Below are 18,431 nucleotides of genomic sequence, written 5' to 3'. Positions count from 1 at the left end.
CCTGCAATCACTCAAACCAGTCCGTCCTGAGCCTGCTGACCTGCCTCACGTGCCCCTCACCATGGAAACCTCAGGGAAGTTGTCCACGTCTCCCCCGTTCCCTCTGCCCCGACTGACCGTGGTCCCCGTGTGGCCCTGTGTGTCGTGCTGTGCCCCCTTCTCTTGGGACCGCGTGTCACAGACTGTCTTCCCCATGGCAGCGGTCTCCTGCCCTGTTGGCCCTAACATACCTCAAATCCTCTATCGATATACTATGTTTTGAAACAACAGAATATTTAATCGATTAAGGCACTCGAACCCAACTCCAAAGGCCAGCACTGGTGTTCACAGGGAGGTGGGATTTTGAGACAATCGCTGGTCATCACCAACCAGGCGTGTGACCCTGGAGTGCCAGCTTCCTCAGCTCCCTGACCCCTCCAGGTGAGGGTCTCTGGGGGGGAGGATGACGGCGGCCCCTCCTCGGAGCAAAGCAAGGGCCTGACCCCTCCAGGTGAGGGTCTCTGCGGGGGAGGACGACGGCGGTCCCTCCTCGGAGCAAAGCAAGGGCCAGCGTTTGCAGGAAGACCACCTTCCCACCCTGTCTCTTCCACAGACGGCAGCCTTGGCTGAACCACTCGGTGGAATCCTCTAGAGGCCGCGGTTTCTCACGGGTTTGCCCAGACGAGGCTGTTCTCTGGGACGCGCACAGCTACCGTTCCTGCCAGGCCGCCCTCCTCTGGCCGAGTCAGGCTGAGACTGCCGGACGCTCAGATGCCCCAGAGCCCTGAGGCACGACGGCAGCTCTCCAGGGCTCCATCCCGACACCCCGAGGGCTGCGCTCAACATCACTCCCACCGAGACGCCCGCCGAGCTCCTCAGCCACAGCCCGGTGCCGTGTCCCCGGTCCGCCGGGCCACGCTTTGCACACGCCGCCATTCCTGCGCCTCCCCCGGCTGGGTGCTTTCGCTCCTTTCCTGTCAACTGGAACTTCCGAGGCTCAGCTTCTCTGTCCGCCCCTTAGTTGACGGCAGACGCTCGGCCATTTGCTGAGTGAGTGAATGAGCGAATGAAGGGCGTCAGCCCCAGAGAAAGCAGCTCCAGAAGGCGACGGGGACAACATCACCGTGAGGTCGCGGCCCCCTGGCTGGCTGCAGGCGATGCGTTCACCTTCCCGGCGCCGGAGCTCACGCCGCTTCCGAAGCCGGGCAAAGAGCGCAGAGACGCGGGGCCCGGCGGGGATCACCTGGAGCCGGACCGCACCGGGTCACGGCTGGACACGAAGCACGCACGCCCCAGGCCCAGCGCCTCCGCAGACGGCCGGTCACGCCGTGCACTGAGCCGTGTGGGTCGGGGAGCGCGCGGGCTTCTCCGCAGGAAGGCAGAGTTGTGCGGGTGGGAGGGCCGCCGCCTGACCGGAGGAGACCCCGCTCCGTCTCAGCGCCTGGGCGCTCTCACCACGCTCATCACCCCTTCACGGGGGTGCCCGGAATCCGTGGCCCGCACGGTGCACCTCGACAGACGTGCCGCCACCGGACCCTCAGCTCCAGATCCGGGGCACGTATCAGGCCACCGGACAGATGCCAAGGGGAGGGCTCCCTGCGAACAGTGGGCCGGTCTGTGCGATCCGGAAACGGGCGACGCGGAAGATCCTAGAAAGAGCAGGCTGCACACGCGGCTGACCCCGTACTTAGGCCACTCGCGGTAGCCACAGGACCTGGACACGGGCTCCAAAGGGAGGCGGCACCACGCCCAACCGGCCACGGCACACGGGTCACGGGGTGGGTGCCCTGGTCTGTCCCCGCGGGAGCGCCACGGAGCGGAGGCCGACGGCGCCCTGGTGCCGCAGCCGCGGGGTCGGGTGGCCCCTGCTGCCCACCGGCTCCCGTGACGACCCCCGAAGGCCTCCGAGTGGCCCCAGCTCTGGCATTTCTGGCTAGAACCGCACAGGGTCCCTAGTTGCCGGGGGCCCTCGGGGAACCGAAGAAGAAGACAAGGTGAGGGACACAGCGAGGGTGGCTGTCCCGGTCCAGGAAGTCACAAGCAGCTGCGGAGAAGCACCAGAAAGGACCCCGAGGCCGCAAACAAAGGAGCGGGGGTGGGGGCTGTGCTGGTGCAAAGGCCTGGAGGCGGAGTTTTGGTTTTCACACCAGTGCCGTCCGGAGGTTGTGGGCCGGCCTGCGGTGGGTCAGGGGGCCCGACAGAAAGCGCAGCCCGGGCAGGGGCAGCCGTGAGGGTCGAACGCTCGGTGCCAGGGCCGCTGCGCAGGGAGGATGGGGTGGAAGCCGGTGCCAGCTGCGGAGCCCTGGGAAGACCCCCAACTTCGGCTCCGGCGGCGGTGACAATGACAGTCGGGACGCTGTGGCCTGCACGCCACCAGCCGGCACAGCCGGGAGAAGAACAGCGCCTGAGCTGGTTGTTATGGGTCATGAGTCCTGTGGGCTCTCGTGCAGCTGGCTCGGGGCCACTGCTGGCCTGGCACGGGTCGCGACCGGGGTGGCGGGGTCACTGTCCCGCTCGCGTGGAGGCCGCACTCCTCCCACTGTGCCCTCAGACACGTGGACACAAACACACGGACCCGGCCTGGAGCCTGGTAGCTGAGTAGTGTTGGGGGACCCTCGTGACAAGGGCTAAGGACACAGGGACAATAAGACAGAAGGGAACCGCTGCTTCTGGAAACCCGCACGTGGCCAGCTGCTCGGGGCTCCGTGTTCCACAGCCGGGCTGCAGACACAGGACGGCCGAGCCCGGCACGACGAACTCATGCTCGTCTACTCCCTGCCTTGACTTCTCCTTTCTTTCCTTTTTTTGTTAAATTTTTAGATTTTTTTTAATGTTTATTTATTTTTGAGAGAGAGAGAGAGAGAGAGAGCGTGAGCATGAGCGGGGGAGGGGCAGAGAGAGAGGGAGACACAGAATCCGAAGCAGCTCCAGGCTCCGAGCTGTCAGCACAGAGCCCGACGCGCGGCTCAAACTCACGGACTGTGAGATCATGACCTGAGCCGAAGTCGGACGCTCAACCGACCGAGCCACCCGGGCTCCCCTTTCTTTCTCGTTTCCACATAAAGCCAAGTTAGTTAATATAGAGTGTGATAATGGTTTCAGGGGCAGAACCCAGTGGTTCATCGCTTACGCACCACACCCAGTGCACATCCCAGCAGGTGCCCTCCTTCGTGCCCGTCACCCATCTAGCCCATCCCCCCACCCCACCCACCTCCCCTCCAGCAACCCTCAGTCTGCTCTCTGTTTTTAAGAGTCTCTTATGGTTTGCTTCCCTCTCTGTTTTTATCATATTTTCCTTCCTTTCCCTTACGTTCGTCTGTTGTGTTTTTTTAAATTCCACACAGGAGTGAAATCATATGCTATCTGTCTTTCTTTGACTGACTTACTTCACTCAGCATGATAATCTCTAGCTCCATCCAACTTGGTTTCCTGCTCAGAGGTGTTACGGAAATTGGTGACCCTCCCCGGCACCCACACTGTACAAACGAGGCCGTCAAGTCCCACTCGCCCGTGCAGCCAGCAGGCAGGAGGTCCATGCATGCTTCCTGCTGAGGGTGCTGGGATCCACCCACTGCGGGGAATCCTCTTTCTCCACAACAGCTGGTTGGTCAGGCCAGCCTCCGATGAAAACATACACTCGACCGGTAAAACAGCTAAAATAACGTTTCCAGCCATCACAATAGTGGGTCTGCATAACAGGAACTACCGAACTGCTTACAAGCCGGCCCGAACGTCCGGTGGGAGTCGAGACGCGGTCCCCAGATTTTCACCTCAAACACAGGACGACAGGACACGTTTGGAAAGCCGGCCACCGCGGTCGGAACAATAAAACACTTGTCTTCACACAACACCCAGCTCCTCCCCTTCCAACCGGCTTCCCTCAGACGCTTGTGGACGATTTACTATTATTTCTACGGACAAATGAGCTACACGTAAGAGGCACACAGTGCTTTTCTTTCGCCCTCACACCAAAGGACAATCTACACTTGTAAGAAGTCGCGGGAGCGGGCGTCGGGACCCGATGCGTTGCAAAGCACAGAACAACGAGAAAGGCTCTTACTGGGGCGCTTCCTGGCACTGGCTTTACCTTCTTCTTTCGTCACCCCCAGGCAGCCCATCAGCTCCGGCACCGAGATGGACTTGTCATTATTCACGTCGCAGTATTCGACAAACTTCTTCACGCATTTCTTGGGTTTTGATTTTTTCCGAAGGAACCTCTTGAAGGGCTTGATCTCCTTTTTGCCAATGTCCCCACTGGAGTTCTTATCAAGTAGTTTGAAATACCAGTGGACCACTCTCTCCTCTAGCGTGTGGCTGGGATCGGGTTCTGAAAGCCTGCAAGAACACACAAGGGCGTCAGGAGCCGCGGCCACACAGCCGTCACCGCCCTGCCCCTGCCCGTCTACGGAAGGCACGCCGTGCGCACCAGCCCCCCCAGAGGGGTGCCCTGCCCGTCACTCCCCCGGTGCCGGTGCCTAAGCCACCAAAGATTCACCGTTCCATATAACGAGGTTTAAAAACAATTTAGAGAAAGGGCTTTAAAAAATATTTCAAGTCGGTTTCAAAACGGCAAACGACACAATGAATTTATGCGTGTGAATTACACAGTTGGTGTCGGCCAAGCGTTTGAAGACAGAAGCCCCGGGTCTCAGGTTCGGTGCTCCGTGGGGTTGGCGGGTCAGCTCGCACATCCATGGCCCTACAGACACTGGGACCCCGAGGCTCCCGACTCCTTTAAATGTGACTCACAGGCATACATAGCAGTTTCTACCACAGGGACACTGCCGGATGCAAATAAAAATACATCTTGAAGTGGTAACCAGACATTTACCCTTGGATTTCAAGAAAAGTTTGGCATTTTAAGATCTAGGAGATGAAATACTCAGGAGGGAGGCCAGCACTCTAAGGAAGTAACCATGGGAAGAGTCTCCCTCAGAAAAAGCTCTTCGAAAAAAGAAATAAATTACTGCTAATTCCCAGGGGGACGCAGGGCTTGCCATGAGACGTCCAGGCAGCGCTGGGAGGTCCCCTGGCGCCCACGGTTACTTGTGGGGAGCACACGGCGTCAGGATGCCCCCAGGAGGGCGCGGGGAGCACGGCCCGGAGCCCCGGAACCCCGACCCCCTGCGCGGCACCGGACCACCCGCGTCCAGAGTTTCGCAAGTCACCGTGAGCAGTGTCACTGTGAAAAGTGCCACCGAATTGTACACTTGAGATGGTAAATCTTACGTCTTTGGGTTTTTCCACAACAGACACACAGTATTTTGAAAACGTGAAACCAGACATCTTAATTCAAACTGTGAAAATCTACTCGATGGCTCTGAAATGCAACTCCAAGGCATAAAGCTGTCGGAACTGGGGCCCCGCTTTCCGTTCCTCTCCCGCCTCACACCCGCCATGGCCTGGTGCAGCCACTGGAAATCCCAGGTTCTGGCTCAACCCACTGTGATACGTGAGCTCCGTGAACCCCAAAGGGTCCCCCCTCCATCCCCGTGAGCCCTGTGGGGTCCCCCCTCCATCACCATGAGCCCTGCAGGTCCCCTCTGTCCCCATGGGCCCCGCAGGGTCCCCTATCTGTCACCATGAGCCCTGCAGGTCCCCTCTCTGTCCCCGTGAGCCCCGCAGGTCCCCTCTCTGTCACCATGAGCCCCGCAGGTCCCCTCTCTGTCCCCATGGGCCCCACAGGGTCCCCTCTCTGTCCCCATGGGCCCCGCAGGTCCCCTCTCTGTCCCCGTGAGCCCCTCAGGGTCCCTTCTCTGTCACCATGAGCCCCGCAGGTCCCCTCTCTGGACCCATGGGCCCAGCAGGGTCCCCCCTCTGTCACCATGAGCCCCACAGGGTCCCCTCTCCATCCCCATGGGCCCCGCAGGGTCCCCCCTCCATGACCATGAGCCCCGCAGGTTCCCCTCGCTGTCCCCGTGGGCCCTGCAGGGTCCCCACTCCGTGACCATGAGCCCCACAGGGTCCCCTCTCTGTCCCCATGGGCGCCACAGGGTCCCCTCTCCATCCCCATGGGCCCTGCAGGGTCCCCTCTCTGTCCCCATGGGCCCCGCAGGGTGCCCCCTCCATCACCATGAGCCCCGCAGGGTCCCCTCTCTGTCCCCATGGGCCCCGCAGGGTCCCCTCTCCGTGACCATGAGCCCCACAGGGTCCCCACTCCGTGACCATGAGCCCCGCAGGGTCCGCCCTCCGTCACCATGAGCCCCGCAGGGTCTCCTCTCTGTCCCCATGAGCCCCGCAGGGTCCCCACTCTGTGACCATGAGCCCCACAGGGTCCCCCCTCTGTCACCATGAGCCCCGCAGGGTCCCCTCTCCGTCACCATGAGCCCCGCAGGGTCCCCACTCCGTCACCATGAGCCCCGCAGGGTCCCCTCTCTGTCCCCATGGGCCCCGCAGGGTCCCCTCTCTGTCCCCATGGGCCCCGCAGGGTCCCCCCTGTCACCATGAGCCCCACAGGGTCCCCTCTCTGTCCCCATGGGCCCCGCAGGGTCCCCCCTCCATCACCATGAGCCCCACAGGGTCCCCTCTCTGTCCCCATGGGCCCCGCCGGGTCCCCCCTCCGTCACCATGAGCCCCGCAGGGTCCCCTCTCCGTCCCCACGGGCCCCGCAGGGTCCCCTCTCCGTCACCATGAGCCCGGCAGGGTCCGCTCTCCGTCACCAGGAGCCCCGCAGGGTCGCCTCTCTGTCCCCGTGAGTCCCGCAGGGTCCCCTCTCCGTCACCATGAGCCCCACAGGTCCCCTCTCTGTCCCCGTGGGCCCCGCAGGGTCCCCCCTCCGTCACCATGAGCCCCGCAGGGTCTCCTCTCTGTCCCCATGAGCCCCGCAGGGTCTCCACTCCGTTACCATGAGCCCCACAGGGTCCCCCCTCTGTCCCCGTGGGCCCCGCAGGGTCCCCCCTCTGTCTCCATGAGCCCCACAGGGTCCCCTGTCTGTCCCCGTGGGCCCCACAGGGTCCCCACTCTGTGACCATGAGCCCCGCAGGATCCTCCTATGCTGACCATGCCTCTGATGCCTCACGGCTGCACCAGCTTCTAGCCGGTGATCACCAAGGCTCCTCGGACCCTCACTGACCCTCCTCGGATCCTGCCACGTACCTGCCGGAGGAGGGGTCGGACACGGCGTGCACCATGTCCGTGGACAGCGCGTCCAGAATGCTCGTCAGAAACTCATTCTTTTTGGCACCCGGACAACCTAAAAAAAGAAAGTCAGCATCTTTTTTTTTTTGCTCGTATTTCACAGAACCCACAGAATAGAAGAGATCTTTCCCTGTGATGAAAAGAAATGTTTATGTCTTGGAAATCAGTATGTCGGGGTACCTTAGTATCAGTGAGCTCATATGAACACATGGCAACACATATATTGATGTGGGGTCCTGATTTTCGTGAATGATGGCATCTGACACTTACCAAGTCGCCACACGGGACTCAGAGATTGCAGGCACTGATATCCACAGTGGCAGTCCCGGGTGGCACCCCTACTGGCCAACACTACGTACGAATTCCTGGTGCCTGCGGGCATCGGGAAACGCGCGAGGTCCCTGCTGGAGACGGACGTGGCCGGACGCCTGTCCCGGTGGGCCTGGGGGACCCCGCAGGCGCAAAGTGGCTGGCTCACGGGCAGCTCGGCTTCCCTCAATCTATTAACCCGCAAGACACCGCCTAGCGGCAGCCCCCCTTCTCTACCCTCACACCACTTGCAGCTCCCCGGCCCCCGCACCTGCCGCACTCCACCCCATCCTGTTCTGGGACAAGGACAAGAGCCGGGCCAGGTGCGTCCTTTCCGGGCTCTGGAGAGGTCAGAAGACTCGGCCTGGGTCGGACGGTGGTTCAGTGAGACGGCCGGTGAGTCATTCAAAGACCTACATGTTATGCGGTTAAACACACTTTGGTTTTCCTTTTGACACTTGAGTTGCGGTTATCATTATGCAAGTATGTGTTGGCTGCCTACAGCAGGCATCCATTCAGGTCTGTCTGCGCTTCATTAAGTACACGTATCAGAGAAAAGATGTGAGTCCTCACCGGGGGGAGGGGAGGTTAACAGTGAAAAAAAGTGGTGTTATTCCCCTTTGACAGAACCAAAAAACTAGATCCCACTCCATAGGGAAAACACACACCATTGAGAGAATGTTCCTTCTCAAGAAAACATCATGATCTGCTTAGCTCTTCCTTCTGGGGGCTGCCGGTGAGTCGCACGTGGTTCGGAAACCCAGGGAGCCTCCCGCAGCCCCCGCACTCCGGCTGGGAGGACAGGGGCCTCGAAGGGGGCGGTTAGGAAGAGAGAGAGAGATAGAGCATGAGTGGGGGAGGAACAGAGAGAGAGGGAGACACAGAATCCGAAGTGGGCTCCAGGCCCTGAGCTGTCAGCTCAGAGCCCGACGCGGGGCTCGAACCCGTGAACCGCGAGATCATGACCTGAGCCAAAGTCGGACGCTCAACCGACCCAGCCACCCAGGCGCCCCTTTGTAAACTTCATTTTAAATAAAGAAAATAAGAAATGCATTCGTCTCACAAAGACAAAGCCACCAGACCTGCAAGACTGTCCTCAAGCACACTGGGTCCCACGCCGTGCCCACGCACTCTGGGTGAGGTTAGCTGGACCTCTCTCTCTCTCTCTCTCTCTCTCTCTCTCTCTCACACACACACACACACACACGGTCCGCCTGCAGATAGGAGGTCCTGCTCACGCTGCTGCCCTTCCTCCACAGACACTGTTGAGGCCCCGTGAAGGCGCTGGGCCTGGTGGCCACAATCACCTACACGGAGCGAGCGTCCCGAGTCCCCACCTCAGCCGACAGGACTACAGAGTCCTGATTTACCCCAGACTCTGGGAGCACGCGGTCACCACTCTGAGGGTAACAACTGAGACAGGAATGGGGGTGCCACTCCCCATCAGTGGGGGAGTGGGTTTCACTGCGACGAGGGCTCGGGGAGCATGGTCCCACGATCCCCGCGAGTTGGGGCACAGGCAGGACCGCAGGTCACTTAGACTGAGGGGTGGAGGTGGGGAGGCCCCGGAGAAAGCAGCCGGCCTGGGTTTGTGGTGTCTGCGCGGCATCTATCACGGTGTTCGGGGGCTGCTTCTGAGAGGACTCCCCCCGGGAGCAGAGCGGAGACCCCCCCCCCCAGTCCTAGTCACCCTGGGATGAGGGTTGCCACTGGGTGATGGGGGCTGCTGCTCAAAGCCAGTTCTGAGACAAAGCAAATGAAAACGCAAAATGAGAAGAAATCAGAAAAAATTCAGAACCCACTGAGCAGATTTTCCTTGCGTGGAAGTGACAGAGGTACAAGAATGGAAATGTCACCACGAAGTGGACCAGGTCTTGGAAATACACGAAAGCAGCAACAGGCCTGACACAGAAGCAAGGCGCCCCCAGACCTCGGGGGCTTCTGCTGGGAAGACGGGTGGTCTCTCCGGGGACAGGGCGCCGTGACCCGGACAGACACGCACACTCCTCGGGGACAGAGCCACTGGTCGGAAGCAGACAGGCCAGGGTGGCAGTGAGGGCCGAGACCTTCTCAGGGGCCTGCAGACTGCTTGCGGGGCCAGGGCGGCGGGGAGCCCTGGGGGGCCACGTGCTGACAGGACGGCCACTCCTGGCCGGGCCCTTGCTCCTTGGCTCGCCTCCTGCTCACCCTGCACGGTGGCCCCTGGGGCGGCTAGACGGCTGCCCTAGATCTTGTGTTGTTTAAACCACAGCCTGCAGGCTCCGCGACGTGACACAAAGTCACACGGGGACAGCTGTCCACACGAGTGAGCTCTCCCGGGGAGCGCAGGGGCGGCCCCGCAGGGAGCAGGCAGGGCGAGCGTCCTGCTGTCCACAGGCACACAGCTAACAGCCACTTAGAGAAACATCGCAGGGAGAGGAAACCAGCCTGCCCTTTTCAAAGCTGGGAGAGAATGACTGCAGCAATTTGTTTATAAATCTGTGGCCAAACAAAGCCTACAGCTTAGCCTGACGATGCTGTTGATCCTGTGTCTATCTGCAGAATCCAAGTAAAACCCTCGGCGCTCAGTGCGATTTCCGTGAAGACACTTGAGCACTAATCCTGGTTTGGGGCCACAGGGCCGTGCCCCAGGCTCCAGTGCAGCCGCGGACGGGCCCAGCCAGCTGCCCCGTCTGCCGCACGCACTGGGGGTCTCGGAGCCTGGTTTACACGGGGACACTTGAAAAATCATTTCATTTGCTGACTCAAGGTGAACGCATTCTTCGCTTTCTATCAAATATCCTTCTTTTAAAAAATAGGAGCTTTTCGTACGGATAGTGCTGCTATACACATGGGGGTGCGTGTGTCCCTTTGAAAGAGCACACCTGTATCCCTTGGATACGTGCTTAGTCGTGCCATTGCTGGGTCGTAGGGTAGCTCTATTTTTAGTTTTTTGAGGAACCTCCGCACTGTTTTTCAGAGCGGCCGCGCCAGCGTGCCTTCCCACCAACAGGGCACGAGGGTTCCCATTTCCCCGCATCCTCGCCAGAATCTGCTGTTTCCTGAGTTGTTCATGTTAGCCATTCTGACAAGCACCCCCAAGTTTATAGCAGCACTATCCATAGCCAAAGTATGGAAAGAGCCCAAATGTCCATGGATGGATGAATGGATAAAGAAAATGTGGTGTGTGTGTGTATATATATACACACACACACACACACACACACACACACACACATACATATATACATACACACACACACACACACACACACACACACACACAATGGAGTATTACTTGACAACCAAAATAATGAAATCTTGCCATTTGCAACTACGTGGATGGAACTGGAGGGTATTATGCTAAGTGAAATTAGTCAGAGAAAGACAAAAATCATATGACCTCACTCATATGAGGACTTTAAGAGAAAAAACAGATGAACATGAGGGAAGGGAAACAAAAATAATATAAACACAGGGAGGGGGACAAAACAGAAGAGACTCTTAAATACGGAGAACAAACTGAGGGTTGCTGGAGGGGTTGTGGGAGGGGGGATGGGCTACATGGGGGAGGGGGAGGGGCACTAAGGAATCTACTCCTGGAATCATTGTTGCACTAGATGCTAATTTGGATGTAAATTTAAAAAAATAAAATTTAAATAAATAAACACATAAATAAAAATAAATAAAAAATAGCTTTTCATATAGAAATTAGAATTTCTTCTTTTCCCTTTTTCTGTCAAAGACAAACATGCATCTTCAGGATGCTGCCTCAGTCACATGCAAAAACCGCCCTGTGCATTAAGTAGCATTCACGTCCATCCTGCCCCCTGGCTCGCTTGGGACTGCCACCAAAAAGAAGCAGGATGATGGAGGTTTCCTCGGACATCATCAAGAGAAAGCATCACATGACAACATCCATATTTTTGGACCCGTGTCAGCCAACACTGACACCCGGGTGTGGGCTGGGCACTGACCAACAGGTGACTGCATGGGCTTCTGGGCCAGGGAAGTGGAAGGGGCCAGGCTTACTGACAGGTCCTGCGTTTTAAGTGGCCTTGTGGGGTGGGAAGTGTCAGCGGTACCCACACGAATCGATTTTCGAGCATCTAACAGTGACTGGCAGGAAGTTTTGGCTGCCTGCTTGTATGTTCATTATTTCAAATGTATAGGAAACTGATGTAGGCGGCCATTTATAAACACAAGAAATAGGGGCGCCTGGGTGGCTCAGTCAGTTGAGCATCTGACTTCAGCTCAGGTCATGTTCTTACAGTGGATGAGTTCAAGCCCCGCGTCGGGCTCTGTGCTGACAGCTCGGAGCCTGGAGCCTGTTTCAGATTCTGTGTCTCCCTCTCTCTCTGCCCCTTCTCTGCTCATGCTCTGTCTCTCTCTGTCTCAAAAATAAATAAAAACATTAAGGTAAATAAAAAATAAAATAAAAAATAAAAACAAGAAATAAAGTTGCTTTGATATCGTTTAAAACACAGACTCTGGCAAAGCAAAGAAGGAAACATCGCACACACTGATGCTTGCACAGAGCAGAGACACTCGGAAAACTGTGGCCCTGGGCTGCTGTGAGGGAAGGAGGGCAGCAGGACAGGGGACGACCCCCCCAAGGCGGGGTCCCGGGGGCCACTGGAAGAAGCTTGGACTTTACCTACAGGGAAACCAGCCTTCGGGGGGGTTTATAGGATGACACAATCCGACTTATGGTCTTCAAGTGTCCCATGTGCACTGTGGGGGCCCAGGGGGCTGGGCTTTGCCTGTGGTCCAGGGAGGAGCTCAGGGGGCATCAGGGAGGACGCGGTACTCTGGGGGGCCCGGCCTGGGTTAAATGGGCCTCAGTCTACACAGCAAGTATGCAGAGAACGTCCTTTGCAGGACACGGGCTTAGGTTCAGTCCTGAAAGCCCATCTGTCCTACAGAGGGACTCAAGGCTCTGTCCTGCGGCCACAGCAGGAAGTGAGGGTACAACCCGGCCCTGGGTCTGAGCACTGTGCCGAGACAAGGCGTGAGGCACAAGTCCCCTGCCACTGAGAAGCATCTCCTCATTAAGACTTTTGCGAGGCCCAGGCCTACTCACCATTGTTCAGTCCACACTGGAGGCCACGAGCAAGGGCCTACCCGCAAACACAGCCTTCGGGGGAGAGCACGAAGATTTCCAATCTTCTAAATTTTTTTAATTTATATATTTTTTTACATTTACTTATTTTTTGAGAGACAGAGAGAGACAGAGAACAAGTTGGAAAGGGGCAGAGAGAATCAAAAGCAGACTCCGGGCTCTGAGCCGTCAGCACAGAGCCCAACGTGGGGCTTGAGCTCACGGATTGTGAGATCATGACCTAAGCTGAAGTTGGATGATCAACTGACTGAGCCACCCAGGCGCCCCAAGTTTATTTAAATTTAAAGACAGAGAGAGAGAGAGAGAGAGAGACAGAGTGTGAGTAGGGGAGGAGCAGAGAGAGAGGGAGACACGGAATCCGAAACAGGCTCCAGGCTCCGAGCTGTCAGCACAGAGCCCGACGCGGGGCTTGAACTCACAAACCATGAGATTGTGACCTGAGCCGAAGTCGGATGCTTAACGGACTGGCCACCCAGGCACCCACGAAGCTTTCCAATCTTAAGATGAAAACAAAATCTCGGCTCTTACGTATTGACTCTGGTTTTTCTATCTTCTCTGTACTTACTTTGTATATTTGTTTTCATATTTCCGTATTTCCAACATTTTCTCATTATTCTAAACAAAGAGTTTCACAGGCTGGCGACTGTGCTCTGATTAGTCACCATGACGTGTGCTGGAAATCGGCACTGGGCCATCGCCTGTGGGACTCGAGGATCAGAGTCTCTGAGCCCAAGCAGGGCAGAGGCAGAGAGAGAAGGAGACAGAGGATCCTAAGAAGGTTCCTGGCTCTGAGCTGTCAGCACAGAGCCCGACACGGGGCTCAAACCCACGAACCGTGAGATCGTGATCGGAGCAAAAGTCAGAGGCTTAGCCCACTGAGCCCCGCAGCGCCCCTAGAGAAAACTTTCTTAAACTACTAGCTCATTTATTCCTACTTCCAGTGGTTTGCTCCTCGTTATTGCCTCTTTCATATCCTTTGTGAGGAAGTGAAGAAAGAGCACGAGCCTTAAGCACGAGACAGACCGCCCGTATGTGTCAAAACTGTGAACCGTGACTGTCACAAAAAGTCAGCTTCCAATCTATGATATGCTTGTAAATCATATTTTATAGCACCAATGACCTTGATGTGATTGCCAAGAGCCACCACTAAACTCCTCACCGGCAAAGAGCGGGGAAGTGTTTCCCAGCACCGTAAGGTGGACGAAGACAACTTTTGTCACCTTCCTCATCGCTAACCAGCACATGGCAGCCGTGTGGAGCGGGTGCCGTGAGGGACGCCGGTGCAGGCGGGAGTGGGCCGCCGCGGGGCAGGCTCGCGGTGGGTGCAACCACCCGACTCGGCCCTTCTCGCGGCTTCCTGGCGCGGGACGCGGTCCCGTCAGACAGCAGCGGCAGGGCCAGGGGCTTCCTGACTCGGAAACGAGCAGCACAGGTGAGCCCAGGTGGCAGCCTTCGCCCTCTGTCCCGAGCCCTTCTGACATGTTGTGAGCGCGTAATCCTGCAGCCCGCTCCGCTTGAAACACCCACGCTGCTCTCCCGACCTTGAGCTACTGTCTGGAACGGCCTGGAGTTTGGAAGCCTCTCCAAAACACAGCCACTGAATCTGTGCTTGGCCAAGAACAGCTAACCCGGACAGCAGGACACACGGCCGACGGAGGTCCCCCCGTCCCGTTGTCCCCGTCGTGCACACAGACACAAACATCCGCTTCGTGCCTTGCAGGATCGGTCACGGGCGCCGTGCTTCCTGCACGTTACGTCTCCCGGCGAGACACTACGTCGCTGAATATTCGTCCTGCCCTTTAGGCTCTGCATCACCCGGACCACGGACCACAGAGGGAGCCTTGTAAAACTCCAGAGGTCTCTGACCAGCCCCGTGGCACCTGAGGGATGCGGCTCTCAGCACTGACATAGAGGGGGCTCGGCGAGCTGTCGCTGAGGGCCGGAGGGGCAGCCCCCACCCTCCGGGGGCCAGGCTGTCTGCTCTGCGGCCACAGGCATTCCCCCTGCACTTGGTGGCATCGGGCCTTCACCGCAAGTCACTGAAGCAGGGCCCGTGCTGCCAGGGGACGTCCGAGACGCGGGAAGCCACGGCTCCCCGCAGCCAAATATCGCAGAGCCCGTTCTGTAAAACCACAATAAAGTCATGCTGAAATCATGCTCGTAAACCGACTAAAAGCCACACGCATTCTTTCAGGAGGCGAGGGAAACCAGAAGTGAGGCCGACCGCGTGCCTGGAACTCAAGCAGAGGCTCCAGACAGCCCAGCCCCGGCCGGCCCGGCTCTGACACGCTGTGCAGGACACTCTCCAAAGCACCCGGGGCGCCCACACCCCTGCCCGGCGCTGCCCCAGAAGCCGAGCCCTCGGGGAAGCGGCCGCGGCGGCCAGAGCGTCGACGCCGGGTCAGCAGCTGCCCTCTCTTCCAGAACGGGGCATCCCCCGACAGACAGCCGAGGGGTGGGCAAGGGTGGGAGCGCGCCGAGACTCCTGCCCGCCCCTAGGTCCCCGACACCCTCGGGAGAACGTCCTCGTAGCCGCGGCCGTCGGCGAGCCAACGTCATCACAGCGCACTCGGCCCGCGGGTCTCCACTCTGTGAGCGGAGCCCAGGGCTGAGCCGACACGGCGTCAGCCCGTCCCACGAGAACCGCGGCCACCTACCCCCTGCGCCGATGAGCACGGTGCACCACACTGCTGGGTGGGGGCAGCGCTGGGCTCCTGAGTCCCGGGCCCGACCTCAGAGCCCACGGCTGCGACCACGGAAAAGGCGCCCCCACGGGGCCGACACGACGGGGCCTCTGCTCTGGGGACGGGCTCCACGCCTCGGCCGTTGCTGCTTCCCCGCACGGTCCCTGCCCTCCCTGCGCCTCCCGCAAGGAGCCCGGCTTCCCGCTCACCTCCACGGCAAGTGCCGTGCACCGTGTCCCGTGCTGTGACAGCCTCGGCACTTTCTCCCGACCGGCTGACTTTGCAATTACTGTTGAATGGATCCCATCCGCTTGTTCACTTTCATTAACGGAGGTCGAGTCCATGCAGACGAGGGCCACGTGTCTGCGTTCTCGCAGCCCAGTCTACACCTCAGAGCGGCTGTGCGCTGGCCGCTCAGCCGGGGACCTCCCTCTCTGGCTTCACTTTCCTGCCATTTCTGAGATGTAGGCTTTGTCCCCAGGAACGAAGACATGGGGGGACCAAACCCTCTGGCGCATGTCTAACGTGGTTTCTGAAGTTTTCAAATGTCAACAGATTCCGTCCACGTTCTCTCCTCCACGTCCACGTGACGGACAGAACACAGCAAGGGCCCCAAAGTCCATTTCCCATGTCACCTTCTCCCTCTTATTCCCCCGGGAGAACCGACACACAAGGAAAAACTATCCAAAGGAGACAAATGGCATCACTGTGATTTATGTTCTCTGAAGAGCCCCGACAGGATCAGCCTGGCTGCTCACGAGAATGCTCAGAAGACCATGTGAACGCCTCACGGTTCGGAGCAGCCTCCGTTCCAAGGGGAAGATGGCACTCAATGCTTGCCCCCCCCCCCCCCAGGATTCACCTGGAGCCACCTTTTCTCACTTTGAGCAAAGACAAGATGACCTCTCCTCAGGTGACAGAGGTCAGTGACTTGCAGCTTTGGGGTCAAGGTGTTAAGTCAAAGGACTAGGGTCAAGGTCAAGTGAGTTCTGCAGGGGCCATGAGACCTGCCTTCAGCTCTCTCATTTTCAAAAACACCCTTGCAATGGCACGAACGGAGAAGGACACTCATGCTGAGTATGAAACTTGGAAATAGCATGAAAGTGCGGATGGGTTGTAATAGGCTACATAGGAGACTTTTAAAAATCATGACTCAAAATTGTCATGGGGTCCGGACACTGAGCCAACCCCAAGTAAGGTGGAAGGCTCGCGGTGTGTCTGTGCAGGTACAGGCTGGACGGCACCGTATACAGCCAGGACTCTAAACGCTGAGCTAAAGACCCATGGCTACCCAATCTTATCCACCAGCTGGCACGGAAAAGCCTTCAGTCTGGCAGGGCACAGAGGAAGGGGACAAGACACAAGATGTCACTTCTATGGCTTTGTACTTAAGTTTTGGTTTTTTTTTTCTTTTTAGAAAGAGAGTGAGAGTGTGTGCACGAGCTGGGGAGGGACAGAGAGAGGGGGAGAGAATCCCATGCAGGCTCCACGCCGTCAGCACAGAGCCCGATGCAGGGCTCCGTCCCATGACTCTGGGATCATAACCTGAGCCAAAACCGAGAGTCAGACGCTCAACCGACTGAGCCACCCAGGCGCCCCTGGTTTTGGACTTTTAAAAACAGTATTTCACAAATAAATTGACAAGGAGAGAAAAGTTACTGATGTCTGGCACTTACACTGTGAAAAATCTGTTCCGGTTTGTATGGCCAAAAGTTTGCAGAAACGGACCTAATTAAGGAGCTACTGGCTATCGGAATGAACTATCAATACGGGATATTACTTCTCGTATGCCTGAGTTAAGTCATTAACTATTAACCAACTCACCCAACCATTAATCAGCTAGGTGTCACAAAGTCTCCTGTCATTTTAAGAACTCATGTGAAGGTGTTTGAAGATTCTGGAGGGTCTGTTTTAGTTCATATTTAGGAAGCGTCAAGTCTGGAGATGCTAAGAGGGGCACAGTGTTCGTGAGTGATTTTTATGATTCACATTGATCTCCTAAGACTGTGTTTGTGAGCCAAGGTCTATTTTGGTAGCTGGAGAGAGGCTCTGTCCTTCTCCTGGTCTGCCGTGCCACCGACCCTGCCAGCAGTTATGAGCCTGCCTCGCGAGGCTGTGGCTCCAGCACAGGATTTCTGGTAAATGGCAGAATCTTTGAAGAAAAGATTACACACATGCTTCTCCCTTGGAGCCACAATCAATGACTGTAACTGGAAATCCTATCTTCCTTAGAAAACAGCCTAATAGTACGATGGGATAGGAAAACAAAAACAAAGAAACCACATCACTTTCTGTCTTCCTTGAATATAAGCTCTTCCCAAACACATGCCTTAGGTGTATTAATTGTGAACCCGTAATTTATACTTGTGCCTGGCTGCTCCCGGAGCTCACCCCCACCCCTGAGCTCACCCCCACCCCTGAGGGTCCATTCTCTGCCTACTCAGTCCCGCCCCTTTTCAGTAAAGTAGCTCAGGGGCGCCTGGGTGGCTCAGTAGGTTAAGCATCTAACTCCTGATCTTGGCTCAGGTCAAGATCTCATGAGAGATCTCCTGGGATCCAGCCCCGCGTCGGGCTCTGTGCTGGCAGCACGGAGCCTCCTTAGGATTCTCTCTCCCTCTCTCTCCACCTCTCTCTCAAAATAAATAAATGAACTTTAAAAGAAAGTAGCTCAAAGCTCACCTTCTTCAGGAACACTTACTGCCTAGTTCAGCAAGCATGAACTGCCTTCTCCTCTGTATTTCCAATGCCTGTAGCAGCCATATGCCCACTGGGACCACACCCACCGGGACCACGCCCACTGGGAACCAGACCCTTCGTGCAGCTCATCTCCGGGGCTTCACGAGTGGGTTTTGCTGTGACAGCTCTGTGTTGAGTTTAGGAAATCAAGCCATGTGTGTTTGGATTCTTTCTACTGTACAACCTGTGACAAGGCGGGGCTCTTGAAGGAAACACCCGAGCTGGAGACGAGAAAGACGCTCCCCCAACAAGTCGTTTATCCAGATGCCTGATCCGGAGGTCCTGAGCAGTGAGGTTTCAGGGCAGACCAACCACAGGCGTGGCCTGGTCTCACATGCTTCCCAAAAGTTGACCACACCAAGTCACCTGCCACTTTCAAGCGAATGACTGAGCTTTGACGAGCTGCGCGGATTAGCTTCATGACCACTGGAAACACCTACACTTCAGCAGGGCTTTAAAAACGGCCACATGGATGAGGTGAGTCC

The 18,431-nt window shown here is 57.4% G+C and overlaps 1 protein-coding gene across 5 annotated transcripts in view; it reads right to left on the bottom strand.

Annotated features, from left to right (window-relative positions):
• The window catches only part of SMOC2 (SPARC related modular calcium binding 2), a 167,138-nt gene that overhangs the window by 6,339 nt on the left and 142,368 nt on the right, over positions 1-18,431 (bottom strand). For 3 of the 5 annotated variants that reach the window (XM_058735935.1, XM_058735939.1, XM_058735937.1), the window contains 2 exons: positions 7,075-7,171; positions 4,040-4,314 (listed from right to left, as the gene is read on the bottom strand). In XM_058735935.1, coding sequence (XP_058591918.1) covers positions 4,040-4,314; positions 7,075-7,171 — 372 coding nt within the window. The remainder of the gene's footprint in view (positions 1-4,039; positions 4,315-7,074; positions 7,172-18,431) is intronic. The other 2 variants (XM_058735936.1, XM_058735938.1) reach the window with 1 other exon arrangement.

Source organism: Neofelis nebulosa, chromosome 6 (genome assembly GCF_028018385.1).
Source record: "Neofelis nebulosa isolate mNeoNeb1 chromosome 6, mNeoNeb1.pri, whole genome shotgun sequence".
NCBI classification, from domain to species: domain Eukaryota; kingdom Metazoa; phylum Chordata; class Mammalia; order Carnivora; family Felidae; genus Neofelis; species Neofelis nebulosa.
Note: the sequence above shows the minus strand (reverse complement) of the source record. Positions and strands in the feature narration are given on the sequence as shown.